Source organism: Acomys minous (genome assembly GCF_964271855.1).
Source record: "Acomys minous genome assembly, chromosome: 4".
NCBI classification, from domain to species: domain Eukaryota; kingdom Metazoa; phylum Chordata; class Mammalia; order Rodentia; family Muridae; genus Acomys; species Acomys minous.
This window is the reverse complement of record NC_140486.1, coordinates 72631618-72646781: the sequence shown is the minus strand read 5'-3', so window position 1 is coordinate 72646781 and position 15164 is coordinate 72631618. Positions and strand designations below refer to the sequence as shown.

At 46.8% G+C, this 15164-nt stretch overlaps 1 protein-coding gene across 1 annotated transcript in view; it reads right to left on the bottom strand.

Annotated features, from left to right (window-relative positions):
- The window catches only part of ABHD3 (abhydrolase domain containing 3, phospholipase), a 51194-nt gene extending 42565 nt beyond the window's left edge, over positions 1-8629 (bottom strand). Inside the window, exons 1-3 of the mRNA XM_084778062.1 lie at positions 8039-8629; positions 7508-7671; positions 6026-6208 (exon numbers count right to left, since the gene is read on the bottom strand). Coding sequence (XP_084634188.1) covers positions 6026-6208; positions 7508-7671; positions 8039-8200 — 509 coding nt within the window. The 5' untranslated portion in view covers positions 8201-8629. The remainder of the gene's footprint in view (positions 1-6025; positions 6209-7507; positions 7672-8038) is intronic.
- Positions 8630-15164: the final 6535 nt, after the last annotated feature.

The following is a 15164-nucleotide window of genomic DNA, read 5'->3' as shown; positions in this document are numbered from 1 at the left end:
TAAAACACACATACATATAAATAAACATTAAAAAAAAAAAAGCAAGACATGGGCAAGGTGGTACACATCTGTAATCCCAGCATTAAAGCTTCCTGGGAACCACTGGCTAGTACACTTGCCTATTTGCCAAGCTCTAGGCCAGTGAGAGACCCTGCCTCACAAAACGAAACTAAAAACCATGAATGGTGCCTGAGGAATAACACCCTGGGCTGTCCTCTAGCCTCTATGTGTGAGCCTGTGTGTGCGCGCGCGCGCGTGCGCGCGCGTGTGTGTGTGTGTGTGTGTGTGTGTGTGTGTGTGCGCGCGTGTGCACGTGCGCGCACGCGCGCACTGATGTGCACCAGACAAGCTGTGTCAACCTCCAGGACTTTCATGGAAAAGAAAGACATCTGTGCCTTATCTTTACAACCCTTTGGTACTAGGGACCCTTCCCAGGACATCAAGCACACTGAGCAAGTATTCTAATACCCAGCCCAACTCGGGATCTTATTGGGCCATCGTCAGTTTGCACTTTCTATCTCTTGCAGCCAGTTCTGGTTCTGCAGAACGCATGCTTCCCTGTTTCTGCACATGCTGTCACTTCAACTAGACTATAGGTTCCTGGGGAATATAAGCTCTGATACTGCACAGCACCAAAATACTTAATGACTAACCTAGATTTCAATGAGCTTGTTATTACATAATTGTGGACAGGGTGTTACTCTTTAATATTAGCTGAGGGGTGGAGCATAATGATAAATGTTTGGGGAAAAAAGGCCAAGGTAAAAGCTGGTCCAGATATACTCAGGATCACTGTTTTCCTCTTGTTTTTGTTTTACTCCAGGATTTGAGCGAAAACAGGACATTAATTCTGGTATACAATGTTCCCTATTAAGCTTTGCTACAACATGTAAGTTTACTTTATTATTTCACTATGTTCTCATGCTTGCCTCAAACTCCTAGGCTCAAGTGATTCCCCTGCCTCAGTCTCCTGAGCAGACATAGATATATCACAAAGAAAGACTCTGTGTGTGTGTGCATGCATGTGTGCATTTGGAGGCCAAAAGACAGCCGCTGGCATCAGGCTCCAAATTCCACTGTGTTGGAAACAGGGTTTCTGTCATCTTTTTCTGTGTCCTATGCCAGGCCAGCTGCCTGTGGTCTCCTGGGTTCTCCTGTCTCTCTTCCCTTCTCCTGGGTTCTAGATAGCTGTGCTCTGGTATCTGGTGTTTGTTTGTTTTGTTTTTAAACCTGGGTCCTAAGGGTCCCCATGCTTGCATGGCAGACGGTTTTCTCACCAGAGCCATTGCTCCAGCCCCTGAATTGGGATTTTTAAAAGAAGCCAGCATAGGGCTAAAGAGGTGGCTCAGCAGTTAAGAGCACTGGCTGCTCTTGCAGACCACCTGGGTTCAAATCCCAGAGCCCACATGGCAGCTCACAACTGTCTGTGTAACTCCAATTCCAAGGGACCTGACACCCTCACACAGACATACATGCAGGCAAAACACCAACGCACATGAAATAAAAATAAAGACATCTTTTAAAAAAGGAATCCAGCAGGGTGATAAGGCCTAGCACCGGGAGTGATAGTGCCTGCCATTTGTAGCTCCTGGAAAACTGCAGAGGGGAAGTGAGAGTGCCATGCCAGCCTGGGCTACATACTGAGTTCTAGGCTAGCCTAGACTACTAAGTGAGACCCTGTCTCAAAGACAAAGAACTACCTTTTTCTTAGTCCTCCGGTTTCCATGCAATGTTTTTTCTTGTGGCCTCAATCTGCCTTATTTTGTATGCCCTCTAGAATGTCTCAACAGGTTAATAAAATTGGAAAGAATGTATCTGGCTCAAAAGTAGTCTCCCACAATAGGACATTCCCCAGCCATCGTGCTGTGACACCGGTCACAGTGAGCAGGCTAAACATTCTCCCTCCAAGCCCACTTACCTTTGACCTAGTTAGGAATACCTTTGCTCAACATTATCTTATATAAACTTTGGCCTAGTTTCTTACCCATCAGTCACGGGTTTTGAGTTAAGTGGAAAATGCTGTGTTTACATCAACCATAAACCTTTCCGCTTCACTCATCCATAGGCTGGGAGTTAGCTTCTCTCTAGTGCCTCAGTATCTTAGCAGAGACAGGGTCAGCAGTTCCCAGCTGACCTCACAGAACCCAGCTCCCCCCCCCAAAGACCATGAGTGGAGCTGGGTCCCTCTGCATCATCTGGCTGTTTATCTCTGTCTACAAAACTCGGTATCAGGAGACATTATACTGATGTCCACATGCTCCTGAAAAGAAAGGAGGCGTGGCTTGTGCTTCTAAATTATACAATTTACGACTCTGTATGGAGACTAAAGATGACAGAAAGAAGACAAACAGCAGGGCGCTGTGGCGCACGCCTGTAATCCCTGCACTCAGGGAGGCAGAGGAAGCCTGGTCCCAGAACTCTGGGAGGCAAGGCCAGCCTGGTCTACAAAGGGAATCCAGGACAGTCAGGGCTACACAAAGAAACCCTGTTTTGAAAAACAAAACAAAACAAAACAAACAAACAAACAAAAAAGAAAGAATGAAGGAATGAAGGAAAGAAAGGAGACAAACATTTTCTAAAGACACACTTTGTGTAGACAAGTACTGTATATGATCCAAGTAAATTCTCTGAAGTAAGAGATGGAACTGGGATAGGGCAACACAACTGCTTGGACCACTCTGTAAGTGGCAGTCCCATAATGTGAGTCCAGGTTAATGCTAAAGCCTACATAGGCCCCTTCCTCAAGCCTTGTTACCTGACAGCTCCCCAGCCACGCCCACAGTACCTTAGCTCTCTTTTGCTTCTCCACGACTCAACACAGCCTTCTGTCAAGCTTTCAGATTTACATTTTACTTTAGTGGTTTTGGAAACTCCCCGCAGTCTCTGTGGTAAATTACAAAGAACATTCCGTCCGAGCTTGCAATCCCTGCTCATTGACTCTGGGATAACTATCTGATTTGTTCCAGTCTGATTTGGAATGTTACAAAAGTAACACTGTGTGGGAGTTCTCAGTGTGGGCCTCAGAGGCCCTGACAGCTTTGGCTTTTGCATTCAGTAAACTCTCTTACAACAGCAGCAGTAGCAGCAGCAGCAGCAGCAGCAGCAGCAGCAGCAGCAGCAGCAGCAGCAGCAGCGCAGGCTGAGCCTGAGGGTACACCAGGCATCATGCCAGCTGAGCCGAGCAGTCCCAGCTGTGGTTCCCCAGCATGTGGCTGTCTTGACAGCTGACAATATATGCACTGACAATATATGATCCTGGCCCAAACCCCAAGACACATTCAGCAACCTTAGCCCAAACTGTCAGCCCCTGGGACTGAGCAGAATAGTTGTCTTCAACCATAAAGTGCTGGAGGGTTTGTTAAATGGCAAAGCTAACTGATACACCCCCACCCTACCCCACCCACCCCGACTTAGAGCAGAGTCTTGGAATATTTTCCTTGAGGCTTTATTTGTAGAACCAGAAATTCTTTGTTGCATGTGTCTATCTGTTGAATGTACTTATCAGTAATGGAGTATGCATGTGAGTACATGTGCATGGAAGAAAGAGGTTAAAGGTCTCTGAGTGAACCCAAAGCTCATCAGTCTGGGTGGAGCGGCTGGCCTGTGAGTGTCAGTGACTTGACACCCTCTATGTCCCCAGTGCTGGGGTTACAGGCATATGTCATTGTGCTTAGCTTCCTTTTCTTTTTTAGGTTTTATTTATTTTATGTATATGAGAGTTTATCTGCACATATGCATGTGTATCATGTTGCATGCTTGGTGCCCACAGAGGTCAGAAGGGAATCTAGAACTAGGTTTACAGACAGCTGTGAGCTGCTATGTGGGTGCTGGAAACTAACCCTGGTCCTCTGCAACAGCGCTCTTAACTGCTGAACTATCTCTCCAGTCTCTATGCTCAACTTTTCACACGGATTCTGGGGTCTGGACTTGGGTTCTTGTGTGGACTGGGCAGGCACTGTACTGACTGAGCCATGACCAGCCGGACCAGAGGTGCTTGGCACCTAAAGGTAAGTGGCCCTATGCCCCAAGGCCACTGAGGAGTTCCCTGATAAAGGCTTGCTGTTTCTCCCTTCTTCTGGCAAAGGCAGGAACTCCTCACATGCACACTGCTGCTCAACTAGTGTGCATGACCCCTGGGGTCAGTTCTGTAGTGACAAATGTATAACCACAGCACTCCAAGGCTAGAATGGGAGGTCCAGAGGTTCAAGGCCATGCTTGAACTGACCCACCCTTCTCTTTCTCACAAGGTTCCAGAGAGAAGTACAAAGTTTCTGATTCTTTGTGCTTGCCTTACATTTTGGCTACATAGTGACTTTGAGGCTAGCCTGGACTACATGAAGTTCTGCCTCAAAACTGGAGTTAGAGAGGGTGGCTTTGTAGACTCCCACCTTTTTAGCACGGCCAATTTTTAGATGCAAATTAGAAACATGCTTTGACTTAATTGGATGTTGCTTAAAAATGAAGCAATTATGTATTCCTCGTGAACTTCTGTAAACTGTCTGTGCAGAGGAATCTGAGCCTCTGAGAGAATGCTCCTCTACAGACATAAGAGGCTTTGGCGGCATACGCCTGTAATCCCAGCACTCGGGAGGCAGAGGCAAGTGAATTGCCATGAGTTTGAGGCTAGCCTGGTCTACAAAGCGAGTCCAGGACAGCCAAGGCTACACAGAGAAACCCTGTCTCAAAAAAAAAAAAAAAAGCCTTTGCCTGTATAAGATCAGAGTCTTGTTAAGACAGAATTATCTATTATGACATTTCCCTCTGCACCACAAATTTATTCACATAAACTCAACATTAGTTTTCATACACACTGAGTGTTTCCAGTTTATCCAGAGTGAATTCTAAATACAAGTCGCAGAGTGTTTAGCGTGGTTAGTCACTGCTGTGCTTGCCCTCAGCTGACGAACATACAAAACCAGAATCTCTCATAACAGCCCTGCATTAAGAAAGCTCTAGAGCTGAATCTGAAGTGTAAAGCTGCCAAGTCGCTTGGAATAATTAAATTGTACCTGGTGGCCAAGCTGAATAATGGTCCCTCAAAAATGCTATGTTATCATCTGGCCACCAGCCACGTGCACCTGCAAATTCAGGTGGACAGAAAAGGAACGGATTGCCTGTGGAAAAATAATGATGACGCCGAACAATTCCCCCCCTTTGGACCTAGGCCAGGTAGGTAAGATGAACAAATCTAAGGTCCACATTCAAAGTGACATGAGGGCCTCTGTACACTCTCAGGGACATGGAGCTGCTGTTCTGCAAAGCACTATCTGGTGGGGTCTAGTGCTCTATGTGGGAGGAGGTGGCGCCAGTCTCATTTGCTCATTCACCCTATGCCTGTGTGGCTAGCGTGCTAAAAATGATTTCCTGTGAGGTGATCGTTAGGAAACAGAGACAGAAGAATGAGGTATAAGTAACAACTTAGGAGTGTAAGCACATGCACACCTGTGTGTGTGTGTGTGTGTGTGTGTGTGTGTGTGTGTGTGTGTGTTTGTGTATTTGAAACATACAGTGAAGGGAAAAAAACCTTGATTTTGAGGGGGGGATTTTTTTTTTTTGAGACAGGGTTTCTCTGTGTCAGCCTTGGCTATCCTGGAATTCACTGTGTAGACCAGGCTATCCTCGAACTCACAGAGATCCACCTGCCTCTGCCTCCCAAGTGCTGGGATTAAAGGCATATGCCACCACCACCCAGCTTTTTTGGTTTCCTATTAAAGACAGGGTTTCTCTGTGTAGCTCTGGCTGCCCTGGACTCACTCTGTAGACCAGGTTGGCCTTGACCTCATAGAGATACATCTGCCTCTGCCTCCTGAGTGCTGGGATTTAAAGGCGTGCAACAGCACTGCGGTGGGAGTGGACTTTTTCTTTTCTTTTTTTAGATAGGGTGTATATCCTAATGGCCTAGATCTAACCTTGAACTCCAAGAGTTCTACCTGCCTCTGCTTCCCTCATGCTGGCCACATGCTCACTCAGCTTCATATAGCAGTAAGAATTAAGTGAAAAATGGGAAACAGTCTTTCACAGGTACCTGTATCCTAAGTCTTCACTGAGATGGATCATATGAAGGATGTAGGATTCTTTGCTTGTTCCAGTGAGGCCAGGCAAGAGCAGGATAGTAGGTCTGGTGCTGGCATCCACATAACATGCACTGTTATTGTTATCAAACCAGTCCAGTGAGATCTGTCCTCCATCTGCTGTTCTAATGAGTTCGCTGAAAGTAACAATTCCAGACACATTACCAGTCAGTAGTCCTTTGAGTCGCATCTTTGTTTTTTTCATTCTACAAATATGACATTATCTGGTCATCTCAAACGTATGTATGTACATTCATAAATATACACATATCTGTAAAAGTCATCTTCTTTCAGTATAAAAACATTATAAAGATTAATGCCATATTTCTAGCAGCCCTGATAAGAGGTAATGGACTCCAAAAGGGAATAAGTAGGGTAATTGTGTGTGTGTATATATATATATGTGTGTGCGTAAGAGAGAGAGGAGAGAGAGAATGTTGTCAAAAATACATTATATACAAGCACAAAATTATCAAAAAAAGCCAATAAAATATTTTTAAAAATTAATTTAGAAAAGAATAAACTTCAAAGAACTTAAAATATTTGCGGTGGGAATGTGGTAGAGCCCCTGCCTAACATGCATGAAGCTTTGGATTTATTCGTGGTAGCACATAGACACACACACACACACAGAGGCCTTAATACACTTACGTTAATTATTTCCTTATTACTCTCCAATGCCTAGCATTAACCCCTGTTTGATTGCGGTCACACAGATACCGGCAGGGAATTGTGAGGAAGGCTGGCGTACAATTCTTTTGACTCAGAGATGCAGCCCCTCACTGCGTGCCTTACAAGATTTGCTTCTTGAATGACTTCTCACAGGGCATCTATGGACCCAGGAGGACAAATTGGGAGGAGAAAAGGAACTCTGGAAATACTAGATGACTCAGGGAAATGTAACAGACTCTGTCTACATCTCACGGTTACTATGTCCCCGTTCACATCTGCAGCACCTCAGAAACACTATCCTCAAAAAACCCATGTGCTTGTCACCATGAGCTCTTCTGTGGGGAGACACACACAATCTGAAGCGATTGACAGCTGTCTGATCCCTATCCCGGCACTGTCAACACTTGAGTACTTTAGTGCATCTCATCAAGATGTCTAGGTCCTCAAGGACAAATGGAAATGACAAATTGGAAAACAGTACACCCCACCCCCGACCCCAAGGTGCTTCTCACATCCCAGAAATAAGCCAGGACTCCTATTCTGCCCATTTATATTAGGGTGAAAAGGAGAAAAGATGAAAGAGGGGGAAATTCCTGAATAATTTTCTACAGCTGGCGGGAGGTGGGTAGAGAGGGCATCCCTCCTATTTTCTGGTCTCTTTAATTCTGTTTACTTTGTAACCACGGGTCTATGAACCAAGAACTGGAAGCGGGAATTAGAACCCGTGATTTAGAAGACATGCCTCAAGGTGGACATTCACTTACTTCCTGTACTGCACCAGGGGCTTGGCAGTGATGAAGGGTCTCAGCAGCGTCTGTCCTCGGCTCTCCCAGCACCAAACCGTCGGGTAGTAGGTTTCTGTCACCACCGGACAGTGGTCCTGGAGGAAGCGGCTGAAACTTTCCCCTCCAGTCACTAACTGGGGTTTCTGCCGGGAGAAGCAGCATCGGTGAGGGGTCCAGAACAAAGTTTACAGAGGCCATAAGCCAGCAACCAGTGGACTTATAGGTGTCCCCACCCGAAGGCCGCGCGCGAGCCCTCCGGTTCCGTCTCCCGGAGACTGGTGCACAGAATCCACAATCACAACAGTCCCAAGCTGCGCTCAGTCGCATCCCAGGGGAAAGGCGAACAGAGAGCGCCGGGTGTCCTCCCCGAAGTACCGCAGCTGTGCTAGCCGGCCGGGGCAGCGGCCACCGGGTGGACCTGGAGCAGGACCCCGCACTTTGGCGGGCGGCTAGCGTCGCCCGCGCGCCCCCGGGGCCCGGCACGCTCCACTGCCCCCGCCCCCGGCTCACCTTGGCAATGCTGCTCAGGTAGTAGCAGGCATAGGCGACGCTGAAGCCCAGGATCAGCGACAAGCCCACGCCCGAGCCGAAGAAGCCGACGCGGACCTGGTGCTCCAGGTAGAGCGCCAGCTCCCGGGACAGCACCCGCAGGTCCATGGCCAGGCGCTGCATGGCTCGAGCGCAGCACAGCTGCGGCGGAGGCCGGCTTGCTGGAGCGCGGGGGACCGGCGACCGGCGACGCGGAGGCGAGGCGCCTGCGGGGCGGAGCGTGGCACCGGCCTCGGCCAACGGCGGCCTGGGAGGCGGGGCCCGCCTCGCCTCGCCCCACCCTACTTGCGAACCTTCCAGACGTGAGCTGGAACGCCCGTGGCCGTGGACCCCCGGGTGTCCCTCCAGAGCCAGGATCCCGGGAGAAAACGGGCCCTGCCGCCACCTGCGGTGACCTTGAACAAGAAGACTTGGCGAGCTCGGGAGGCAGCGGTTTGCAGAGAAGCTGGGCCCTTGCTTCGGATTCCAAGGAAGCTGCGGAAGGAGAGCTTTTGCACTACGTAGAGGGAGAATGAGTCCTCCATCTCACAGGAGCTCGCGTGCCTAGGGACACTATTGAAAGAGAAAAGATCCCATCAGCCGCAGACACTCACACTTGACTTTCAGTTTCCCAGTGAGTCTTGTAAATAGCTTACGGCTATTAAATGAGAACTAGGTCTTGAAAAGGTCAGGAACCGGAAATAAGATTAATGAGACTCACAGGTGTATAGTAATTCGGGCTGATTACCCAGCATGCGCACAGGAAAGCATTTATGAAGTAGGATCTCAGGCTTGTTTGTGGCAACGTGACAGAAGTCTGAGGATAAAGACATCTGAACCAAAGGTGGCAAAATTAAAAGGAAACAGTGAAGCAAGCTAAGGGCTGACGAGACTATGAAAAATGTCACAGTTTTAAATTATTTGAATATATTGGGGTTTTTTTTTTCTTTTTTTTAAAGGCAGAGTCATATGTAGCTCAGGCTGGTCTTGAACTCACTATGTTGCTAAGAACTTCTGATCTCCCTGCTTTCACCTTCCTAGTGCAGGGATTACCAGTCATACTGGAATCACCACCAACCCACGTTTATACAGTGCAGGGGACAGAACCTAGGGGTTTGCGCCTGCTAGGCAAGCGCTCTATCCGCTGAGCTACAGTCCTAGCTGTAGTGCTTGCTTCTATATGAGCACTTGTGTATTTGTGGATTACAGTGTGAGATGGCAATAGGGATCAAATCAGGGCAACTAGCAGACTAGTCCCTTGCTGCAGACATTCATCATGTCTTCATGTTGGGAACATAACAGTTCTGAAATAATAAGGTGGTGTCAGCCTGCTAGGATTGTGAGTTAATGATCTTTTGGCAGGGAAATGAGATGGGTTGGAAGTCAGCAGTTTATTTGGCTTTGATTTGGTGGTCATGGAAGCTTGTTGGCGTTGATCCCAGAATAACTCTCCTTCGACTGAAGAAAGCTCTCTGGATCTTTCACTGTTTTGTTTTGTTTTGTTTTTGTTTCTCAGACTAGCACTTTTCTATTTTTCTAATTTTTAAAAAAAGATTTATTTATTATGTATACAGTGTTCTGCCTGCATGTGCACATGTACTCCAGAAGGGGGCACCAGATCTCATTATAGATGATTCTGAGCAACCACGGGGTTGCTGGGCATTGAACTCAGGACTTCTGGAAGAGCAGTCAGTGCTCTTAACTTCTGAGTCATCTCTCCGTAGATTACCAGTTTTCAATCTGTGGTTCTAGACTCGTTTGGGGTTTGAAGAACCCTTTCAAAGGGCTCACATATCAGCTATCCTGCATATCAGATATTTACGTGATGACTCATGACAGTAGCAAAGTTACAGTTATGAAGTAGCAACAAAGATCATTTTAAACCTGGGAGTCACCACAATGTGAGGAACTATTAAAGGTTTCGGCATTAGGAGGATTGAGAACCACTGCTCTAGACTGCCTGGCCTCCAGATCTCTGTGGAGCTGAAAATGACCTTGAACTTCTCGTTCTCCTGCCTCCGTCTCCCAAGGACTGAGATTACAGGGTGGTACTGCTGCCACATCCAGGGTTATGGGGTACTGCGGACCAAACCTAGAGTTTTGTGCATGTTAGCAAGCACTCTATCACCACACCACATCCCCAGCCCCTTGTTTTATTTTTTTTCTTTTTTTCTTTCTTTCTTTCTTCCTCCCTTCCCTCCTTTCTTTTTTTGTTTTTTGTTTTTCGAGACAGGGTTTCTCTGTGTAGCCTTGGCTGTCCTGGACTCATTTTGTAAACCAGGCTAGCCTTGAACTCACAGTGATCCGCCTGCTTCTGCCTCCTGAGTGCTGGGATTAAAGGCGTGCACCACCATGCCCTGCTTTCTTCTTTCTTTCTTAAGACAAGGTCCTGCTTTATAGCCAAGATTGACCTGAAACTCACTGTGTAGCCTGGGAGACCTGGAGCTCACAGTCATCCTGCCTCAGCAGCCCAAGTACTTGCTGGACTTACAAATGTGTGGCACCAGCTGGGCCCCATTAATCCCAGCAGAGGCAGGCAGATCCATGTGAGTTCGAGGACAGCCTGGTCTACAAAGAAAGTCCAGGACAGCCAGGGCTACACAGAGAAACCCTGTGTAGCCACAACATCATGAACCTTTTTTTTTTTCCTTCAGTTTCATGTAAGATAAGGTCTTGCTGTGCAAGATGGCCAGGGACCTTCATGGTTCAGGCTGGCCTGGAACTTGTGGTACTCCTCCATTCTGAACCTTGCCAGTGCTGTGACCACAGGCCTGTGCCACTGTGCCCAGGAATATGTGTCGTTTTGTTTATGTGTATGGTGCTGGGGACTGAGCTCAGGGGCTCATGCAAGCTAGAAAAGCACTATACAATTGACCTGCACATCTGGTGCTCTATCCGTGACCTGCACACCCTGGCCTGTGTCTCCCCACTGTACCTGGATGCCCAAGCCTCTTTTCTCTTAGGATATTTACAGTATTCCTTTTTAAAAGATTTATTTATTTATTATTATGTATACAGTGCTTTGCCTGCATGTACACCTGCAGGCCAGAAGAGGGCATCAGATCACATTATAGATGGTTGTGAGCTACCATGTGGTTGCTGGGAATTGAACTCAGGACCTTTAGTAGAGCAGACAGTGCTCTTAACTTCTGAGCTTTCTCTCCAGCCCCAATTTACAGTATTCCTTAACACAAGAACCTAGACTCCTAAATTACAGGTGAGAGAGTGAGATTCTGGGTTTTATTCACTTTCAACTAACTTATTTGATGACCAAGAGACCAAAGACTTCAAAATTAGAGGCACAGAGGAGTAAGCACTTCAACGGGAGGAAATCTGCTGTGGTGGGGCGGGGTGGGGTGTATCAGTTGTAGTAAGGAGGGGTACTTAGAATAACAGGAAAAACCAATTTGGGTTTATTGTACATAGAAATGTATTAAAACAGCATTCAACAGTGGAGGAACTCTTTCTACTAGGTTTGGGAATTAAAGGCAATGCCTTACCATGTTGAAGAGCTGATCAGCAGGCAATGCTTACTCAGCATACGGAAGGACCAGGCTTTGATCTGCAGCACTGCATACCTTGGGCATTGTGGTGCATGATTGTAATCTCAGCACTTGGGAGGTAGAAGCAGGAAGCTCAGAAGTTCAAGGTCATCCTCCACTGTATAATTAGTTGGAGACCAGCCCGGGGTACATGATATTCTATGTCCCTCCCTGCAAATGTTGCAGAGCTGGTCCCGTGCTGGCAACACTCCTATCATTTCTAAGCTTTCTGCCATGGTGTTGGGCATCCACACTTACCACACTGGGCTCAAGCTCTGCTTTCAACATTGGCACCTTGACCTCTGTAAACAAGGGGCTATCGTCTTTGCCTCTTGCTTGTAGGCATTTCCCATGGTTCCTGCTTCTTAACTTGGCTGGTACAATGCAGTCTGGGTTACAGGCCAGCTTTTCTATGGCGGTAGGAGAACAGCCACCTGGTGTTTGTTGTTTCTCCTGTGTGTGGTGCTGGGGATTGAGCCTACAGCCTCATGCAATGTTGAAAACTGCCCCGCCACTGAGTTCTATCCCCAGCTCCCATTTTCAGCTACAATCTACAGTCAAAAGGCAGCTGGAGAAGAATTTCTGAAAGGATGTGAGCAAAGACTGAGTATCTTAGCCCAACTTTCCATTGCTATTGCAGAGTTGCCAGGGTCAGAGTGGTTTTCAAAGGAACGAACTTTGTGTTTCTGGAGATTCATGTCCAAGGTGAGGGACCTCATCCTACAAGAGTGTCACACACAGTCAACATCAGAGAGACGGCAGGCTGTGCAGAAGAGACGAACAGAAGTGGCCTTGAACACCTGTTCCTCAGGATGCACCCAGTTCCATGAAACCAAGCACTTACTGCTGTGAGAATTAACTTAGTCCTTCCAGAAAGGGAAGAACCCTTGTGGCCTCCCCAGTACCTCCTCAAGGCCTCGTTACCATCAGCATTGATACCCTAAGGACAACATTTTGACATGGTTTCAAAGGTAGCACACCATATTAAAATATAGCCTATAAAATACATCTCTAAATAAGTTAAAACATTCAACCCTTCGATATTCAAAAATAAGAAACCTAGTAAGAAAAATTGTTTTTCTGTTATGCTTTTTAGATTTTTTTGTTTGTTTTTTGAGACAGGCTTTCTCTGTGTAGTCTTGACTGTCCTGGACTTGCTTTGTAGATCAAGCTAGCCTTGAACTCACAGAGATCTGCCTGCCTCTGCCTCCCAAGTGCTGGGATTAAAGGCATGCACCACCACCGCCCGGCATAGATGTGTGTGTGTGTGTGTGTGTGTGTTGAGGCCCTTCACACTTCTAGAGCTGGAGCTACAAGCAGTTGTGAGCTACCTCACCTGTGGATGCTGGGAAGTGAGTTCCAGTCTTCTGAAAGAGCAGCAAGCGCTCTAAACCACTGAACTATTTTCTATACCCCTCTTTATGCATTTTTTGCTAAAATGCCACAGTGAACATTTGTCAAACAAACAAAAAAAAATGTGTGTGTGTGTATGTTTCAAGACAGGGTTTCTCTGTTTTAGCCCTGGCTGTCCTGAACTCACTCTGTAGACCAGGCTGGCCTCCAGAAAAGAAGAATGGATGATTCCAGAGGGTGAAAAAAGGCAGCTACATATGAAAAAACATAATTGACTTGTCATTAAATACCTTTAAATTTTTTTGTCCTGACTTTTACCATATGTAAACAACAACAAAAGGCAAAGAACTTTATTAGTTAACATTGTTTCAAGGTTAAAAGCCAAACCACAGAATGTACCCTGGCTTTACTCTTATAAACTTTGGCAGAATGTCTCTGTTTGCTATCGGGAAACTGCACTGGGATCTGTGAAGGTGAAGGCTGTGGGTGGAATCCTATGAGCACCCTGCGCAGATTACATTGTAAAAAGAAGGATTACAAGAAACCTGCTAGTCTCTGGTGCCATGTCACTGTGCTAATCGTCTATAAGCATTATTCCTGGATTTCCTAGGAAATCCATTCAGCCCCACAGCTTAGAGGATGAACTTTGGAGAATTTTTGCTTTGGTTTGGTTTTGGGTGCTGAGGAGTGATTGTGCAGCATTGACAGTATGCGTGTGTTTATCAGTGAGCTTTGCCTCCAATGCTGGAGAAAAACCACAAAACTGACTGGGCAGCTATGGCCTCGCCCAGGGTACAATGCTGGTAGCACTTTTCCTCTTGCCCTAGAATTGAATGTAGTACATATACATGCACGGGGTATCACATGCCCAAAGCTGGGGAGCTACACAGCTGTCTGGGTTTAGGACGTGAGGTTTAACCTAGTCTAAATACCCAATGCCAACATTCTAGGTACTTCCCTGTCTTCCTGGGCTGCATAGACAGACTGGAGTGGGAGAAAAAAATTGGGGCTTAGCATTGTTGGCCCGAGAATTTATTTTAAAGTCCTTTCTTTTTTTCTTTTTTCTTTTTTTTTTGAAACAGGCTGTCCTGTCCTGGACTCACTTTGTAGACCAGGCTGACCTCGAACTCACAGACGTTTGCCTGCCTCTGCCTCCTGAGCGCTGGGATTAAAGGTGTGTGCCACCATCACCCGGCTTAAAGTCCTTTCTGATGGCAGGTACATAAATGCTGTCTTCTTTGTGAATGAATCCCTAGCTCAGGATGGGGAAGAGATGGGCAAGCGCTCCTGTGGCTGGGCAGGTCTGCAGAGCACATTCTTGAATGGCTCCTTAGAGGCTCACTCTTGCGCGGTGCCTTCCAACAGGCCTTCTCGGCTCCACAGCCTCTGTCTTGCCCAGGAGTCTTTCTTCAGGGGGCAACTGCATTTGTGTCATTCTTTGCCAAGCAGCCTTTATACTGATGAAGCTGCAGGGGGCTAGGGTCTGGGTCGGTGACAAAGTTCATACATGACAGCTAGGTTTCACAGCCCAGGGCTACACAGCGAGCAGAAAGCCAGACACACGGACAGCTGCAAGTTAGGAAGACATGCTTGCTTAGAGCCTAACTTTCATGTTTTTGATTTCTTTTGTTTTTAGACGAGAGTTTCCTCTGTAGTCAAGGCTACTTGGAACTACTGCTGGAGCGGTGGGTATGGACCACCATGCCCAGCTGGAGTCCCTGTTTATTAGCCTATATATGTAGAGACTCAAGGATATTTACCTACTTACAGGAGGATTAGAGTCCCCAAGCACATTATTTTATTTTTTTAAGTTTTATTCATTGATGGATCGATTGTGCGCGTGTGCGGTTGCTCCCATGCGAAGGGACAGGTATGGAGGTCAGGTGAGAACTTGCAGAAGTAGGTTGTCTTCTACAACGTGGGTCACGGCGACTGAGCGCAGGCTGTCACACCTGGCATCTTGCCTCTTACTTTATTTCTAAACTTCTTAGGGCTGTGGCCACTGATGATGCTTTCATTTTGGCTCTTGGACAGTCTTCCTCTGTCATTGAAGTATTTCCTTACTGTGCAGTCACACAAGGAATTATTTCTAGTACTGTTACAGGCTTATTTGGCCATTTTTCTGCCCAAAGCCTAAAGCTAATTGGGTACTTCACTAAAGAGCCATGGTTTGTTCGTTCTTTTTGCTTTTTTAAAATCAAGAGTGATGTAGC